Below are 18,312 nucleotides of genomic sequence, written 5' to 3'. Positions count from 1 at the left end.
CCTAACAAAATTACATCATACAAGAATATTAAAAAGAACACTGATTTCACCAAAAGTTCTTGTCGACTCTCACAATTTCAAAAACAAAAAGAAACCCTACTCAATAGGGTAGATGACTAATTTATATTTTAATGTCCGTCTTGTAGATTATTTTAAAACATTAGACACGTATTTTTTATTTTCTTAAACAAATACTTTCCAAGATAATATATTGATTTGAAATATCGCGTGACGTCACTTTTAGATACGTTTTATATGTAGAAATGACGTATTTGCTCCCACTCCTAAACTTAGTTTAATTTAATTTTATGTATTGTTATCTGTATAGTATATAACAAAATAAAAAAATACGTATCTAACCGTCTTACTCAGAGTCATTTAATGATTACTTAACCCATCCCTCAGCAATTGCTTTCGATACAAAATCGTTACTAAGGAATAGTTTAAGTAATCATTAAGTGACTCTGAGTGCGGCAGTAATATCTTTTCATTACCTAACTGACGGACTATAGGCCAATTCCAATAACCTACCTATCGGTAGATTTGCCTACCAGAGGTAGAATTTTGACACATTTTGTATGGGGCTTATGTCAAAATACTATCTCTAGTAAGCAAATCTACCGATAGATAGGTTATTGGAATTGGCCGTAAATAGATTTTTTATTTTCATACCCCGTCATCATCCCTATTCAATACTAGGAACTCTACAAATTCAAGACGACCAAAGCACATAGTACAATACCAACTATACTACTTCTAATACTATGCCCATTACCTCCTTTATCCTCCACCTTTCTTATCACATTGTCACTCTCCAGACGTTCGACTTCATCCAAAATCCTTTTCTCCTCTACGGCTAAGGTAATAGCGTCGTTTATCGTTTGCATTAGCGCGTAGTTTATGTATTTCGGCTGGGGCAGACGTAGTTGGAGTATGTTGTCTTGTAGCACGTAGGCTGGGCCTTTTGAGCCTACTTGGGTTACTGTGAAGAAAGTTTTTTGGGTTAGAAATTATATTTCATAATTATGGCAAAAATTATTGGCGATATATTCAAGAAGGGCCAAATTAAAAGTACCGCCCGTCCCAGGGACATGAATGAATGTCTTGGATCCCAAAACAAAACAAAACAAAACAAAATCAGATGGTATTATTAGAAGAGAAGAAAAAGAAAACGATAGTTTCGTATTAGTTAGAACGAGAGGAGTGTTAGATTCTTATTGACTAAAAATCATCCCATTCCTACTCCTGCATTTCGAACCGGAGCCCGGTAAGCACCCTAGGTAGTCCGTAGCCACGGATCAGGCATCAGCCCTACAGAGCCCCGTCTATGGTGGTCTGATAGCTTTTTGAGGCGCATGCAGAGCGTTCGGCGCCGTACACACGGGTCTGTTTCTGGACTTTCTGGTCGGGATGCGAGTTACCTTTGTTCGCCGTCCGCAAACCCGCCAACTGTGCAGCTAGACTAATAAACTATAAAGTGAAAAAATAACTTACCATCAGGTATATTCAAGTTCTTAACAGCCTTGTTGACGACGGGATCGGTCACCATCCGCCTATGGCGCTCCACGAAGTCAATGTACGCGTCAGTCTCCTTGCAAATACCTCTGAAGTCATCTGTATCTATGGACCACACCATAACGCCTCCAAGACCTTTATCTATGGCCATTCTGTGAAAGAAATTAAAGTTTTTTAGTACAATATTAATATTTTTATGGTATAAGCCGGTAAACGAGCAGACGGGTCACCTGATGGTAAGCAATCGTCGCCACCCATAGACATCCGAAACACCAGAGGCGTTATAAGTGCGTTACCGGCCTTTTGGTGGTTTGGAATTTAAGGGTTGTTGGGGAATCGGGAATTAATTATTAAGGTAGGTATTTGGGCGTCTGGTAACCTCACTCACACAACGCAAGCATTGTTTCACGTCGGTTTTCTGTGAGGCCATGGTATCACTCCGGTCGAACCGGCCCATTCGTGCCGAAGCATGGCTCTCCCACACTTAAATCTATACTAATATTATAAAGCTGAAGAGTTTGTTTGTTTGTTTGAACGCGCTAATCTCAGGAACTACGGGTCTGATTTGAATAATTCTTTTTGTGTTGGATAGCGCATTTATCAAGGAAGGTTATAGGCTATAAATCATTACGCCACGATCAATAGGAACTGAGCAGTGCGGGTGAAACCGCGCAGAAGTAGCTAGTGTATACATATATCCCCGAAAAGACCGACAGACGCAAAAGAAGACTTATTTTTATAATACCAGGTATAGAAAGCAACTTACTTGACTTTAATAGCAATAGACCGTCCGTTGTCATAGGAGATGACTTTCTCTCCGTCTCTGAGGTAAGGCGTGGCAGACTGCTCATGCCAGTGGTAGACCCAGGGTGAAGATTTGTTCATCGTCTCAGCACAGATCTGGAAGTACATATAACATTAAGACTTTGATTGGTGACTGCCTCGTTGGTCGAGTGGTCGCAATTGCGACTGCCGGGCAAGGGGTCTCAAGTTCGATTCTCGTGTTGGGTGAAAATATTACTAGGTTTTTTTCGGTTTTTCGATCTCAATGGTAGCATGGAGTCTGGAATTTTGTCCGGTATTTGACAATAGACTCAACCCCCTATTACATGGGATTTATAACTCAAATGGTCACGGATTACACAAACAGTTGCTCCATGCGGAAATCGAACCCGCTACACATTGCGTGGCATCCGGTTGCCCAGGGACCGAACCAACTGTGCAGTCAATAGTGCAGTGTTGATAGCTCTATTAACATTTTTCTCTTACAGCACGAAGATTAGAATAGTGCAGTTCGTATGGTTGGTTAAAATGGTGTTCATTTTCAAAAACGCAAAAAAGAACAATTATAAGTAGACCTCACCTCATTGTACCCCATGAAACCAGCTTCACCAGTATACGGTCCTTTGAAGCCGGTAGCTTTCACAGGAGTAGAGCCGTACTCCAGCACCCTGGTGGCAGGGTCTGTCAGCAAGAAGGTCCGCCCATACATCGGGAGACCGAGCACCATCTTGTAGGGACTCACGCCGTGAGATAAAAGGTATTCTACTGTCCATTCCTGGGAAAGAAAAAGGAAAAAAGATTAGTGAGTTAGAATAAATGAGTCAGATATACGTTTTTAAACTGATATGGTCACTAAAACTGAAATATAGAAAAACATGGTAAATATCCCGTTTTGAGTTCTAATACTTAAATGAGTCAGAATTGCATAACTTGATTCCCCCTAGTCCTTTCTATCATCGAACCACAAGACAATCGGTAAAGCGTCTTTGCACCACCGCTTCATGGTAGATATCCCACCCACTCGCACGAAGCGCTTCGCTTCAAGCTTCCTTGTGCGAACTGCTAAGAAGTGGAATTCTTTGCCGGAGTCTGTGTTTCCTGATGGGTATAACCTGGGTGTCTTCAAAGCCCGAGTGAATAGGTTGCTTATGGGCAGACGTGCTCCGTCGTAGGCCGCATCATCACTTACCATCAGGTGAGATAGCGGCCAAACGTCGACCCATCAAATATAAAAAAAAATCAGATGATATCTTTGAAGATACGTTTCATTCCAGGTAGATACTATTTTTAAGGGGAAAATCATCCAATGCCTTTTCTCGCCATGAATGAATCAAGAGGGAGTCAGACTCTTACTAAAAACCATGCCGTTCCTACTCCTGCTGCTCCTGATCACACAAATAATTGTTTCGTGCGGGAATCGAACCCGCTACACGTTGCACGGCTGCCAATTGCCCAGCCACCGCGCCAATCGTGCAGTCTATCGCGCCAAACATGCAAATAATATAGCCAAATAAAACTGCAACTTACCACACTCAAAGTATCATTTTCATTGATGCCTTTCAGCGGTGCATTGGCTCCCAGCACACCATCCCAGGTGCCGTGGTAATCGTAACACATCATGTGTATGAGGTCCAAGTATCTGCTCAACTTGGCCAGGTCATACGCCGTCTCCATAGTGGATTTACCAGCTCCGAGCGCTGCTGTTAGAATGTAGCCGTGTGGCTCGAACGCCTCACTGAGTTCCTAGAAAATTTCGAAAAGGAATTCTTTAGGCATATTTTTGGGACTGTAATTTTTTTAAGTATTTTTTATGAGTTTTGCTGTTAGTTATGTTAACAATACAATAGATTTTCAGTTTTCAGTCGCTTATAGATGTATTTTTAGCATGCGGTGTGCAGACCACCCTCCCGCCCGCAATTAATGTTCAAGCAGCAGAGGTGCAACATAAAACACACACACGACATGCAACAAACCACTCTGTGTGTTAATTAAGCAAGGATTTCCGCAAAGTAACACCTGATTCTATTCAAAATATTAGTTATGTTGGCAATACAACTAATAATTTACAATATAATTAAATATTGCAGATAATATAAATTTTCGGGGTGTTATAAGCGTTATTTTATTATTTTTTTTGATGCAGAAACACAAATAAATGGTTTGATTAGACAGAATATTATATACATAGCCCCTATTCCATTATAACAACACCCAAGTGAAGATTAAAAGTGAGAACAAATGTATTTTAATTAGCTATGACCACACAATATGTATTAGATCTAATAATAAAATTAAGGGGAATTGTGTATCATATTACAGAAGTAGGGCAAGCAAAAGAAAAATCCGCCATTCAAAACAAATAGGTATTTATCATTACCTTAACAAGTAGAACGAAGTTCTCTCTATCATAGGGCTTGCCATCTCTCTTGGTAGGGTACTCCCAATCCAAGTCCAGACCATCGAACTTGTAGTTACTGGAAAAGAAGAAAAATATAATTGTAACATTATACATAGTACTGCAAGTACGAGCCTGAGGACAACGGGAAAGGGTAGCTCGCCACCTTTCCAGAACTAGACCTGTACGCACGGCGCGTCGGGTTCCGCGTGCACCTCAAAGAGCCATCAAACCACAACATATTCCTATCTCAGTAGGGCTGATGCGCGATACGATGCCGCTGAAGACCCGATGGGTTACCAGGGCCCCGGCTCAAGGGGCAGAAGTAGGAACGGGATGGTTTTTAGTCAGTAAGAGTCTGACACTCCCACTCACCTCACCCAAAGCGGGAAAAGTCTGATGATTAGATGATTTTCCCCACTCAAAAAAGTCACGTCCCAAACTTTTATATGTATTGAATATTTATCATTCCTATCAATACGAAATACGTCCACTGCTGAACAAAAGCTCTTAAAGGAATTTGTGGCTGGTCACAGTTTTATCAAGATTTAGGGGAATAACTCATTGACGCGATAACCTGGATTTTTATGCTAATCGCTTTTTGTCTGTCCGACATTTTTTTTTATATTAGGTGCATAATATTAAGCTTTTGCCAGTATTAATATAATAAAGGGTGTCCCAACAAGAACGCAAGATTTGAATGTTAAATAAAACGCAGATATTTTCAAAAAAATCGTGAAAGCTTTATATTATCGTAAAGTAGAGAAGATGAGGTTATCTATGGAACAATACATCGGGCAGATGGCCGCCGCGGCTTTGCTGAAACATACGCGATCTTTTAATGAATTTTTCAATGACCGTTTTGCATAAATGCTGCGGTATTTCATTAATACAGCGTCCAATTTCCTTTTTAGACTTGAGTCGTCGTCGGCTTATTCGCATAAACCATCGACTTTAAGAAACCCCAAAGAAAAAGTCTAATATTGATAAATCACATGATCTAGGCGGCCAATTCTGGTCTCCAAAACGTGAAATAACACGACCGGGACATGTCTGATGCAGCAATTCAATTGTTTTTCTGGTTGTATGACATGTGGCGCCATCTTGTTGAAACCACATGCCTTCCAAATCCATTTCTTCAATTCGAGGTACGGATAAACTGGTTATCATTTTACGATATCGAACACCATGATTGACTATTTGCGCTTGACCTGCCTCATTTTCAATCGTGTAGCGCTCCATTTTACTAACCTCGTACCTTATACTAACAAACAATAACACTTGTTCAAATGGCAAACAATAATACTTCGAATGCCGCCAAATTTAAATCTTGCGTTCTTGTTGGGACACCCGTTATAAGCATAAATGACGGAGTAACAAATATTATTATCAATTCAATGACGAATTTCATTGGAGTAAACAGGAAAAGCGTGGGATTAATTGAAATGTATTATTAATTTGAAACTCATGTTTATATTATAACTTTCATGAGACATACTAAATTAATTATTATGTTTTTGGCTTACTCAAGTAACTATTTGACGAGGAACTCGACTAGTTTCAAGCCATGCGAGAGGCTCATATTCATGAGCAGCATTCCGCGTCGCACGACTTGAAACTAGTCGAGTTCGTCGTCAAATAATTACGTGAGTAAGCCGAATAGCATAATCATTATTATATTTCAATATAATAATAAAATATCCCAAAATAATCGTTTTTTCATTCATTCATTTGACGATATACTTATTTATTAAATTTTTCTTGCTATTTTTTGCGTAATAAGTACCTATGCTATTTGACTTGACAAAAAAATATGACGTCATAATTTGCAATGTCATACAAAATTCACAGAAAAGTATAGTTTTTGAAATATTGACAAAAGTATTGAATTTGACTAGTAGGATAATACCCTAATAAGTTCAATATTGTTCTACTTACTTCAGCATCAGTAAAACGCTCTTAATGAAAGCAGCCCTGCTCTCTGTCTTGTTGGCCATGTTGGAGTACCTTGGAGACCCCTCGTTCCATCCTCCGATGGCCAGGGTCACCTTCAGATGTGGGTACTTGGCCTTCATCGCCACCAGGCGCTTGTAACCGGCTTTGCCGTAGTCTGTCTCTAGGTCTTGCCAGGGATCTGTAAGATGAGATGGGGATTATTAGATTGGTTTTAAGAGGTCTCGGTTTCATTACACGAGAAGAGCAAATGTGGATAAGCTTTTTTTACTTAGCTACAAAATAATTACAAAGAAAGCAGAGACATCACGACATATGTCTGTAATGTATGTATGTATGAAACACGCAACTCATACAAGTGTCATTCAACTCACACATTCATATTGCATGCACATAATTATTGATGTATAGTTTCTGAACATCTTTCCTGAAGAGTGGTAGACAGACAATGTTTCAAAGCCTCGTTGATTGATTAGTTTTAAGCGGTTAAAGTGCTATTGGATTTCCTTAGGCTATGCTACGTTGCTGTGGATGCGTTTGATTTCCACCAATCATATTCATTGGTACACATAGCTTAGCACTGGTGGAAACGGACTCAGCTAAGATATGTTTTTTATATGGAAAGATGCGTGCTATAAATGTGTGCTATAGGTGCGTGCTATGGATGTGTGCTATGGAAAAAAAAATAGGTTTTATGGGACTAAACAATTATAGTCATGCAAACTAAACGTGTATACAAAATCGAATTGAAAATGTCTGCTTCAAAATTTTGTTGCAAGATTCCACTTTACACACACACACACACATACATACATTGCAAGTTAAATCAAAGCTTGTTAAAGGAAAAAACAACTTACCAAGACTCTTAATAGTGTTAGAAGTCTCATTGAGACCGGCGAAGGAGTACACGAGGTGGGTACATAGTCCAGGCTCCAGGTCTTCCAAGCTGAACCTGCCAGGATCTGGCCGGTACACCGCCCAGGTAGCTATGTAGCAGACTACCTTTTTGCCATGTTTTGGTCCTGTAAATGAAAGAATTATAAAGATAAGTAAATAAGGTAAGAATGACGCATATACAAAACTATCTACTTCCGCGCGGTTTCACCCGCTCTGTTCAGCTCCTATTAGTCATAGCGTGATGTTTTATAGCCTATAGCCTTCCTCGATAAATGAACTATACAACACAAAAAGAATTATTCAAATCGGAACAGTAGTTCCGGAGATTAGCGCGTTCAAACAAACAATCAAACAAACTCTATAAAACTAAAAAAAAATAATTAAATAAATATAGATAATAATTATGCGCCCATTGTACGCATACTACTAAAAAATATATAACCTAGGCTACTTAAATGTGTTCAATAAAGTATATTTAAATAAATAAATAAATAAAACCACAGTAACCCGACTCGGAGCAGGAGTAGGAACTTAGGAGTTTAGTGGGGGAGAGCCCAATCTTCCCAACCCCCGATTCCCCAACATCCCTTAAATTTCTACCCCTAAAAGGTAACGTACTTGTAATGCCTCTGGTGTTTCGAATGTTTATGGGCGGCGGCGATTGCTTACCATCAGGTGATACGTCTGGCTGATTACCAGCGTATTCACACAATTCCAGACTCTGTGTTACTACTGAAAAAAATTCGAAAATCCGAAAAAATCCAAGTAATACTTTGCCCGGCAGTCGGACTTGTGACCTCTCGCCCAACGAGGCAGTCATTATATTATAAACCTTATATTATATAGTCAAAATAAATATATTTTAGCATTAATACTTTGGTTATAATACATAATATGTTTTAAAGAACATACAAAGGACACAGGTGAAGGCAAAGCGGTAACCGGTTTAGTATCAACAAATTTAATGTTTGTCTGAACGTGATAATCTCATAAACTGCTAAACGGATTTTGATACGGTTTTATTAATAGATAGAGTAACTTGGAGTGAAGTATTTCTTGAAACTACGACTAGCCACCGAAGGGAGTGGCACGTTTTAAAGTTTTGGTGATCTGTGATTGATTCCCAAATAAATTGCTAAGCTTGGGAATTGTGGATTATGGGGGGGGCTATGGAGTTCCTCTTCATACCTATCTACATTAAAGTCAACGTCACGCCTTTTATCCCCGAAGGGGTAGGCAGATATGCACATTACGGCACGTAAGTGTTTTCACCATTTGTGTTATTAGTCCCATGTAATAGGGGATGAGTCTATTGCCATATACTGAACACAATCCCAGAATCCGGGCTACTATTGAGAAGTTTTCAAAAAGCCAAAATGTAATACTTTGCCCGACTCGAGACCTCTTGTCCGGCAGTCGGACTTGTGATCAATCGAACTAAGAGGCAGTCTACTAGTCTACATTAAAGTATCTGAAGTAAAAGCCTACATAAAATTGTCGTATCTGATACTGATACTGAGATTGCTCTGTAAATTAACCGAACCGGTACGAAAAACATTAAAATGAAACGAAAATAACTGTTTCAAAAATTGTCATTAAATCGTGGTACAAGCGCATCTGATGGCATTGTTTTACGGACGCCGCTGTGTCGGTGACAGTTTATAAATCTAACTGTTTTATATTCACTGAGGTTGTTGCGTTCGGCCTAGATGTGCAATGATAATGTAATAGTAGGGAATGTTAAGGATTTTTGGAGGTACAACGTGAAATATGGTCGGTTAAACCAGTCGCCGGAAAACTGATAAGCCGGTAAACGAGCAGACGAGTCACCTGATGGTAAGCAATCGTCGCCGCCCATGGACACTTGGAACACTAGATGCATTACAAGTTCGTTGCCGGCCTTTTAGGCTTAGGAATAAAAGGATTGTTGCGGGTTTGTTGATTGAGGAAACACAACGCAAGCGTTGCACCACGTAATTTTTTTGTAAGGCCGTGCTATCACTATTGTTGATCTGATCTGACGTGATATTGGGTCACATGCTAAGCATGAGAAGGTGATCCGGAGCTGCGGACTACCTAGCGGGTTTACCGGGGCTCCGGTTCGAAAAGCAGTAGTAGGAACGGGGTGGTTTTTAATCAGTAAGAGTCTGACACTCCCTCTCGCCTCGCCTCGAGAGAAGTCATTGGATGATTTTCGCCCCTCAAAAAGGCATGAGAAGGTAGTATATGACTAATACCTACTACTACGCGATCCCTTTTAGTGAATTAGTCGTAATGTTATTTTATGTCTGGCTAAACCAAAATGAGTCATATTCCGGAAAGTAAATGTTTATTAGCATTTTGAAAATGTCTGCGTTTGTGACTCATAAAGCTAAGGTGTGCTCTCGATATTATTGCAACGTTTCCTGCTCATTTAAATGTGAACTTTAAGTCTTTATTAATAAGGAATAAAATTATGTAGATCGTAGTTTCATTTGTTTTGAGAAGTTTTCGAATCACATGTGAATGTCAACTTTAAACCTTTATAAATAAAGTATAAAATTGGATAGAGTTGTTAAATTATGCAGGTAGATATGCATTTATTTTTGTCTCGTTCAATATTGGCGTAAAGGCCATTGCCAAGTATGCAGGGTCTCGTGTTTGATTCCCGGGAATGTAATTTACGGTCGTGGTGGCCAGAGGTTTGAGACGCTCACTTCTCATGCATGAGGGTGCTGGTTCGAAACCTACCAACGGCAAGTACCAATGTGAATTTTTCCGAGTTATATGTACTTTCTAAGATTATTTAGACACCACTGACAAACGATAAAGGAAAACATCGTGAGGAAACCTGGACTTATAATTTCTAATTATTATAAGTTTGTAACCCGCATTGAGCAAGCATTAATCACCAATTAATTAATGTTCAAGCCTTTTCCGTGTGAGAAGAAGCCTTTGATCAGCAGTGGCCACTTATAGGCTGTTGATGTTTTGATTTAAATATAATAAAATTCTTATTTGTTGTGATGAAATCACAGAAATATTATTATGATAAGATCCCGGAGCTGCGGACTACCTAGCGTGTTTACCGGGGCTCCGGCTCGAAAAGCAGGAGTAGGAACAGGGTGGTTTTTAGTCAGTAAGAGTCTGACAGTCCCTCTCGCCTCGCCCAAGGCGGGAGAAGTCACTGAATGATTTCTCCCTCTTAAAAAAATGGTGTACCTCTGCCTACCCCGTCATAAAGTCAAGACTATTTTCTACACGAAGTTCTCAAAGCAGCAATATAGCAATTCTATGCTTCGTTGTATCGCACTGTCGCACTGGCGCGGGAATGTTACTCGCGCAAACACTCGCGCAAGCTACTTTCTCTGCATACTCGAGTATTAGCAAGTATTACCAACTGACGGGTCATTATATTTGTCATAGCGTTTGCTAATACAAATGTAATATTTGACGAACTTCCTTATAGTGAGTAGTCACGATGATTCACTATCAATTCGTACACTCAATTATTTGGAATCCCTTGTACACAAAAACGTTTTTGCACCTAGCAGTATTTCCACGAACTAAAAGGTAAAGTGCACACATAATATTATTATGTATTTACAAAACCGATGTACGTTGCTGTAAATGCGCTTAGCTTCCACCAATCATATTCATTGGTATACATAACTTAGCACTGGTGGAAACGGACTCAACTACCTAAAATATGTTTTTGTATTTGGAAAAATGCGTGTGTACTATGAAAGCGTGCTATGGAAGCGTGTCATGGACGTGTGCTATGAATGCTTCCCTACTAACAATACATCGCATACTCGAGCTGTGCATCTTCCTCAAACAGCTATTTTGCGGCGACGCATCTTTATAGCACATCTTACTCGCACCACTACATACCATAGTATCAGTGGAAAAGGTCATATAGTTTCACAGCTTAACTAAATATATCTTCGCAGCATAGCTACTTAGCAAATGTCTCGTGGAAAAACACCCTTAGTGTCCCATGAGGATTGTTTTTAAAATGGGGTTATTTCGATACAGAAAATATAACCCACATGATTGAATACAGAGAGAATTGCTAATGAATTAAAGTAACATAAAATCATGTTTATTTACTATTTATCTTTAACTAGCTACTTCCGCGCGGTTTCACCCCTCTGCCCGGTTCCTATTAATCGTAGCGTGATGTTTTATAGCCTATAACCTTCCTCGATAAATGCGCTATCCAACACACAAAAGATTATTTAAATCGGACTAGTAATTCCTAAGATTAGCGCGTTCAAACAAACAAACAAACAATCAAACAAACAAACAAACTCTTCAGCTTTATAATATTAAGTATAGATTATAGCCTATAACCTTCCTCGATAAATGCGCTATCCAACACAAAAAGATTATTTAAATCGGACTAGTAATTCCTAAGATTAGCGCGTTCAAACAAACAAACAAACAATCAAACAAACAAACTCTTCAGCTTTATAATATTAGTATAGATAGAATCTGTAGGCCATCATAAGTACAATTGTTAGTGTATAAGTTTACGGGTCGTTAAGCTGAACTCCCGGTCAGCCACCTGTATCTTGAAGGCAGGACTAGGAAATTTATCTCGCCAGTGGTACAAGGTTCCGGGTGATCCGTGGATATCGCACGATCCCCGGGGAGGCGGCGAACCTCCTTGCCGGATTACCGCCGTGGGATTTGGAGGCAAAAGTGCTCGCGCGCGTCTATAGTCTGCGCGCCGACGCGCGTCGCCGAGGCGAAACTCCGCTGCCGCGCCAGATTAGTGCGTGGCGGGACGAGCTCCGGCGCGATCTCATGGCGGATTGGCAGCAACGACTGTCGCAACCGAGGGCTGGGCTCGCTGTCATTGCAGCGATAAGTCCCCTCTTTGAGGAGTGGCTAGAGAGGCGCCATGGCGTCCTCACCTACCGCCTGACGCAGGTGCTTACCGGACATGGGAGTTTCGGTAGGTTCCTGTTTTTGATTGGGCGGGAGGAAACGCCCGGGTGTCATCACTGCGAAGACCGCCCGGAGGACACGGTGGAACACACGGTTGCGGTCTGCCCTGCGTGGGCTGAACACCGCCGTGCCCTCAGGGAAGTGATCGGCGACGGCGACCTCTCGCGTCCGGCTTTGGTTCAGGCCATGGTGCGGAGCGAGGGGGACTGGGATGCCGTCTCCTCCTTCTGCGAAGCAGTCATGCTAGTTAAGGAGGAGGCGGGACGCGTGAGGGAACGAACTTCCTCACGCCCCAGCCGACGCGAAAGACACTCCGGGCGTCGGGGATCGCGTGACGATCTCCGGCCACCGTAAGTGCGGGTCTGCGGACGGCGAGCAAGGGTAGCTCGCCGCCCGACCAGAACCAGACCCGTGCGTGCGGCGCGTTGCGTTCCGCGCGCGCCTCAAAGAGCCATCAGACCACCACAGATGGGGCCCAGTAGGGCTGATGCTTAATCCGGAGCTGCGGACAACCTAGCGGGTTTACCGGGGCTCCGGCTCGACAAGCAGGAGTAGGAACGGGGTGGTTTTTAGTCAGTAAGAGTCTGACACTCCCTCTCGCTTTGCCCTGGCGAGAGAAGTCATTGGATGATTTTCCCCCCTGAAAAAAAAAAAAAAAAAAAAGTGGTACAAGGTAAATAAAATGCTTTTTCTTTCCTTGTCAAGATGACTTAGTTTTGAAGATATTTTTAAAGAAGGAAATAACTAAAATATGTTGTTGGGGTTTTTTGTTATAAGTTCAGGCAAAGGATTTATTTTTTTCAAATAAAGCATTGCCCCATATTTGGATTGAATGTCGTTTCTTTTTGGCTTCATCATAAAGACGATTTTTAAAAAGTCCGTCTTTTTAAAACCTCTACCTAAATGTTTTTGGATTTATTACGTGACTTTTATGATTCAAATATTGAATATGGGTTCAGTGTTGATATTGAATGATTCATGCAACGTCACGCCTTTTATCCCCGAAGGGGTAGGCAGAGGTGTGCATTACTGCACGTAATGGCACTGTACAATGTACACCTTACTACACTTTTCACAATTTATATCATAAGTCCCATGTAATAGGAGGTGAACCTACTACTACGCCATATACCTATTACAATTTCAGACCCTGTGCTACTACTGAGAAATTTTCGAAAAGCCGATTAAAGCCCAGAAATACTTTGCCCGACCCGGCAATCGATCCCGAGACCCATAGTCGTCGCAATTACGACCGCTCGACAAACGAGGCAGAATGATTTATAATGAATCAATGATTTTTGTACTTTATAATTTGTTCATACTTTTCAATTGATTACCTTGATTGCTTTACTTTGCCACAATGACATGATGAAAGAATATGATGAAAAATACAGATGACAGTATTTTAAATATTGTTGTCCGAAATTGTAAACTATTTTTGTTAATAGTTTCACAAATTGTCTTACTAGTGTAATTATAATTGACTGCACGATTGGCGCGGTGGCTAGGCTGACTGCAGTGCAAAGTGTAGCGGGCTCAATTCCCGCACAGAGCAAATATTTGTGTGTTTCGCAAATTGTTGAAAATGTACGTTTGTAACCGCACTCACTATACAGGAAAATATCCTAGTGTGTGGCAATAATCATTTTTAAAAATAAATAAAACGTGCAACAAATACAGTGAACTTATTCCCAATCATTAGACACAGTTTTTAAAGCACCAACAAATATCCAATGCTACAACTAAAACAGTACACCTTGATCATCCTTATTTATACAGACTTTGACGTCTTTATAGACATAATACGAAGTCTATCCTCCTTCGTGAAACCAAACGCGGTCAGGCGAAACGATTACACAGACTGAGGTCATTGTCCCAGCCTTTCTACTTAATGGATCAACTCTTCATTGTTTTAAGAAAATGCAAGGTAATCTCAGTGGTATATCGCACTTATACAATATTTTTATTATAACTTTCGTGAGACGTGTGTGGGAGAGCCATGCTTCGGCACGAATGGGCCGACTCGACCGGAGTGATACCACGGCCTCACAGAAAACCGGCGTGAAACAACGCTTGCGTTGTGTTTCGTTGTGTGAGTGAGGTTACTGGAAGCCCAATTCCCCTCTTAAATTCCTAACCCCCAAAAAGCCGGCAACGCACTTGTAACGCCTCTGGTGTTTCAAGTGTCCATGGGCGGCGGCGATTGCTTACCATCAGGTGATACGTCTGCTCGTTTACGTGTGGCGTGTTTCATAAAAAAAGACATACTATATTAATTATTATGTTATCGGCTTACTCAGTAGCAGTGCCACAATCACCGCGTCCTATGTCGCGGAATGCTGCCAAAGATTGGAACCCAAGACCTATTTTTTATAATAACTATCGTGAGACTACTAACTAGAAATCACGATTTACTCACGTATACTAATGGAGAAAAGCTCTACTAGTTTCGAGTCACAGAGGGACTCTTCATCGTGAGCAGCGTGCGCAGACGCGGCGACGTCGTGCAGTCTACACTCGAAACTAGTAGAGCTTTTCTCCATTATATGTACATGAGTAAACCGTGATTTTCTAGCTAACTAAGACTAACTATAAATGTTATTATTTGTTCAAAAAGGCTCAAACTAATTTACTATAGCATCTATACATATAAACCCAATACAAATCTTCAGCTAATGTCTTCATGCCTTCACACCAGGCAAAAGATTTTTTTTTCAAATAAGGCATTGCCCCACATTAAAATGTTCTCCTGTGTCGTGGGTACGTTTACAAACATACAAGTTCACATACATATGACACCAAGACCCGAAACAACAATTTGTGGATCACACAAAGAGTAGTTCCGTGCGGGAATCGAACCCGCTACACGTTGCGCGGAAGCCGGTTACCCAACCACTACGCCAACCGTGCAGTCAAAACTGTGCAGTCCGTGATTCACAGAACTGAGACAAATTATAAAGGATATCCATTCCTAATACCAAGAACATTAGGCACAAAATCACGTAGCCACGTCCAATATTTTCGCACCTAATGAACATTGATTGCCAACAGCCAACCTTCTGCCCAAATATTCTCTAGTATAACCTTGAACAACTATTCCGTAGCTGACTGACCCTCTGTCGTTATATACTCCATGTGTTGCCTACTAAGTAGGTAGGTTACTAACACAATATATGTGTCAGGTATTTGCTTTATGGGGGCTAAGATAGAGCAATGGTTTTGGATTTTCGGATGGTATATTACACTATCGCACTATTATTATAAATGTGGAAGTTTTTTTCTTTGTTTGAATTTGATATACAGATATATGGCTGACTTGGTTGTTGGGGGAAAATTATCCATTGACTTCTCCCGACTTGGGTGAGAAGAGAGGGAGTTTTAGATTCTTACTAACTAAAAGCCACCCCGTTCTTACTCCTGTTTTTCGAGCTGGGGCCCCGGTAACCCGCTAGGCACTCCACAGATCCGGGATGATAAGATTTTTTTCATGGTATAAGCTGGGAAACAAATTGACGGGTCACCTGATGGGAAGCGATTTCGAAGGGGGTAATTGGGCCCTCGGTAACCTCACTCACACAACGGAAGCGTTGTTTCACGTCTGTTTTCTGTGAGGCCGTGGTATCACTCCGGTCGAGCCGGCCCATTCGTGCCGAAGCATGGCTGAATGAAAAGAGTTATTGACTAATGTACTTATTCTTGTCAACACAACGCGTCTCGTGGAGTTACAATTATATAATCTGTTATGTCAAACATGTATTGCATTAACCCAGCTTATAGATTTTTTTGTTAAAGAAGAAGAACGAGTAAGTTTGTTAAACTAGCACAATTAGAACTTTACCTGACATGGGAATTGAACCGTGCGAAAAATGTTCAATAGTCGTATTTGCAACAACTAAACCAATTGAGCGGTTATTTTGTTTAAAATATATTAAGGAATCATACCATACTAACGTAAGGATATTATGAAATCAAGCCAAGAGGTAAAGGGACCCCCTTATGATATACTTATCAGATACAATGACACAATAGAAAATACATTATGTGTTGCGTAGATCTACGTTCTGACAATTCAGGGTAGGGATTGATATTATATTTTACAGAATTATTTGATTAAGGTATATCTCAGCTGTAGAACTAACTAAGGGCCCAGTTTATGGCAATAGGCTTACAATATACACAAGGCCTGACAATACGAGGTATTTACCATACGAAAACCGTCAAAATACCTATACAGCCTGATTTTTTTATCATTAGTCAATTTTTTTATTAGAGTTATGTATCATTAAAACATTCGATTTTTAAATAAAAAAAATGTTTACTTAATGTGTTTTTAACGTCTTTCTTCAGTGAAGTCGGTTAATTTTGTAAAGGATTTGATAAAAACATCGAGCTGTATATATTTATACGTATATACCTATGTATATTTGACTTAATTCGACTGTGATCTTCTAAATAATCTTTTTGGAATAATAAAAGGTGTGATATTAGGTCGTTATATACGAACAAAAAATACAAACTTGACCAACAACAGTCAGGGTTTCACCTCCGACAATAAATTCAAGGTTTCCTTAAATTCTTTACGTTTACGTATAATGTACCTAATTTGCTGTCGAATCTTTAAATAAAATATGATAATAAATCGTTTTATTATAATAGCATCAATATACACCGTATAATATTAATGATATACATATTTTTAGAAGGAATCTGTAGAATTCTCCTCGTCAATATCAACAGATCGTAGTATTTTTTTAATCTCACGTGAATTCGCAACAGAGCCCTAAAAATTAGGTCAAGTTCACTAATGCTGTGTGAGGGGTCCCAGTCAAAAGCCCCTAAGTATACCCAGTGACAAAGGACTCTCCATATTTTAATATAGCTACTTAAACTTCAATACTATTGAAGAAACACAGTAACTTAAAATTATTATTCTTAAAACCACAACACGTACGAAAAATATACCGCCTGAATCAGAAATCGAACCAAGGAATTTATGTACAACCGTCACTAACGAACTAACACATAAAGTCATAAAAATTGACAAAAGTCAAAACAAAAAAAAACGCAGGCAAGTTACTTGCACTATGCCGTTTCTACTGTACCATTTTATGCGTGTAAACGGGGCATAAAAATCCGGGAAAGCGATGAGAGAAATACATTGACTTTCGCAACGTAAATACAAGCTAAAATATCAATAAAATACTATTAAAATGTCTACAATAATGACTAAAGTGTTATCGAAATATTATCACCACGAAAACGCAATATGGTAACCAAAAAACAAGTTTTATATCTTTAAAAAAATCACCTTTCACTTCTTCAACCAAGGTTTGTCCGTGCGCAGACGCGGCGACACCGACAAACAATATTAAACACAACACATTCATTATTAAATAACTTAACAAAACACTTTTTAAATCACAGAAAAGTTTTCATTTAATAATTATAGTTTTTAAAAACGATAGACAAAAGTTTTGTTCGAGTTTCTTTTTTTAAAAGTTTAAAATGTCAATGCAATGGCGCGACGCTTGCGCGCTCGCGGGTAATGGCGAGTGGGGCGTTAGTGTTGCCATGGTATGGTAATCAAAGTCCAATTAGGGGGAATTACATTATCACATTTTTTTTTTAAGTAGTTATGTGTTTTTAAATATATTGTGTCAAGGCTTAAGTTACCTAAAGGGGTTGGTAGATATCCACATAATAAAATTTAATACCACCAACAGTAATATTATGGTTCCTATGTAATAAGAGGTGAAACAATTACTATATACTGAACATAATTCCTGACTTTTTCTGCATTTTAGTAAAAACTGAAAAAAGACCATTAACATTTG

The 18,312-nt window shown here is 39.8% G+C and overlaps 2 protein-coding genes across 4 annotated transcripts in view; both read right to left on the bottom strand.

Annotated features, from left to right (window-relative positions):
- The window catches only part of LOC118279920 (T-complex protein 1 subunit epsilon), a 324,585-nt gene that overhangs the window by 101,098 nt on the left and 205,175 nt on the right, over window positions 1-18,312 (bottom strand). The window lies entirely within an intron of this gene.
- On the bottom strand, window positions 647-18,059 carry LOC118280071 (probable chitinase 2). The gene is made up of 9 exons (XM_050702375.1): window positions 17,787-18,059; window positions 7,504-7,668; window positions 6,632-6,827; window positions 4,676-4,772; window positions 3,826-4,041; window positions 2,879-3,073; window positions 2,282-2,415; window positions 1,495-1,667; window positions 647-982 (listed from the first exon to the last, which is right to left on the bottom strand). Exons 1-9 carry the CDS (start codon window positions 17,863-17,865, stop codon window positions 705-707), a joined length of 1,533 nt encoding a protein of 510 aa, XP_050558332.1. The 5' UTR covers window positions 17,866-18,059; the 3' UTR covers window positions 647-704.

The sequence above is a fragment of the Spodoptera frugiperda genome, chromosome 22 (genome assembly GCF_023101765.2).
Source record: "Spodoptera frugiperda isolate SF20-4 chromosome 22, AGI-APGP_CSIRO_Sfru_2.0, whole genome shotgun sequence".
Lineage (NCBI taxonomy): Eukaryota > Metazoa > Arthropoda > Insecta > Lepidoptera > Noctuidae > Spodoptera > Spodoptera frugiperda.
Note: the sequence above shows the minus strand (reverse complement) of the source record. Positions and strands in the feature narration are given on the sequence as shown.

What these genes read in the sequence shown, in the direction of transcription:
- LOC118280071 (XM_050702375.1), bottom strand. Translation starts at nt 17,865, where the DNA reads ATGAATGTGTTGTGTTTAATATTGTTTGTCGGTGTCGCCGCGTCTGCG. An exon ending in TCTATTGCTATTAAAGTCAA is followed by an intron (nt 1,668 to 2,281) that starts GTAAGTTGCTTT and finishes TTTCTTTCACAG; the next exon opens with AATGGCCATAGATAAAGGTC. An exon ending in GAACTTGAATATACCTGATG is followed by an intron (nt 983 to 1,494) that starts GTAAGTTATTTT and finishes CTTTCTTCACAG; the next exon opens with TAACCCAAGTAGGCTCAAAA.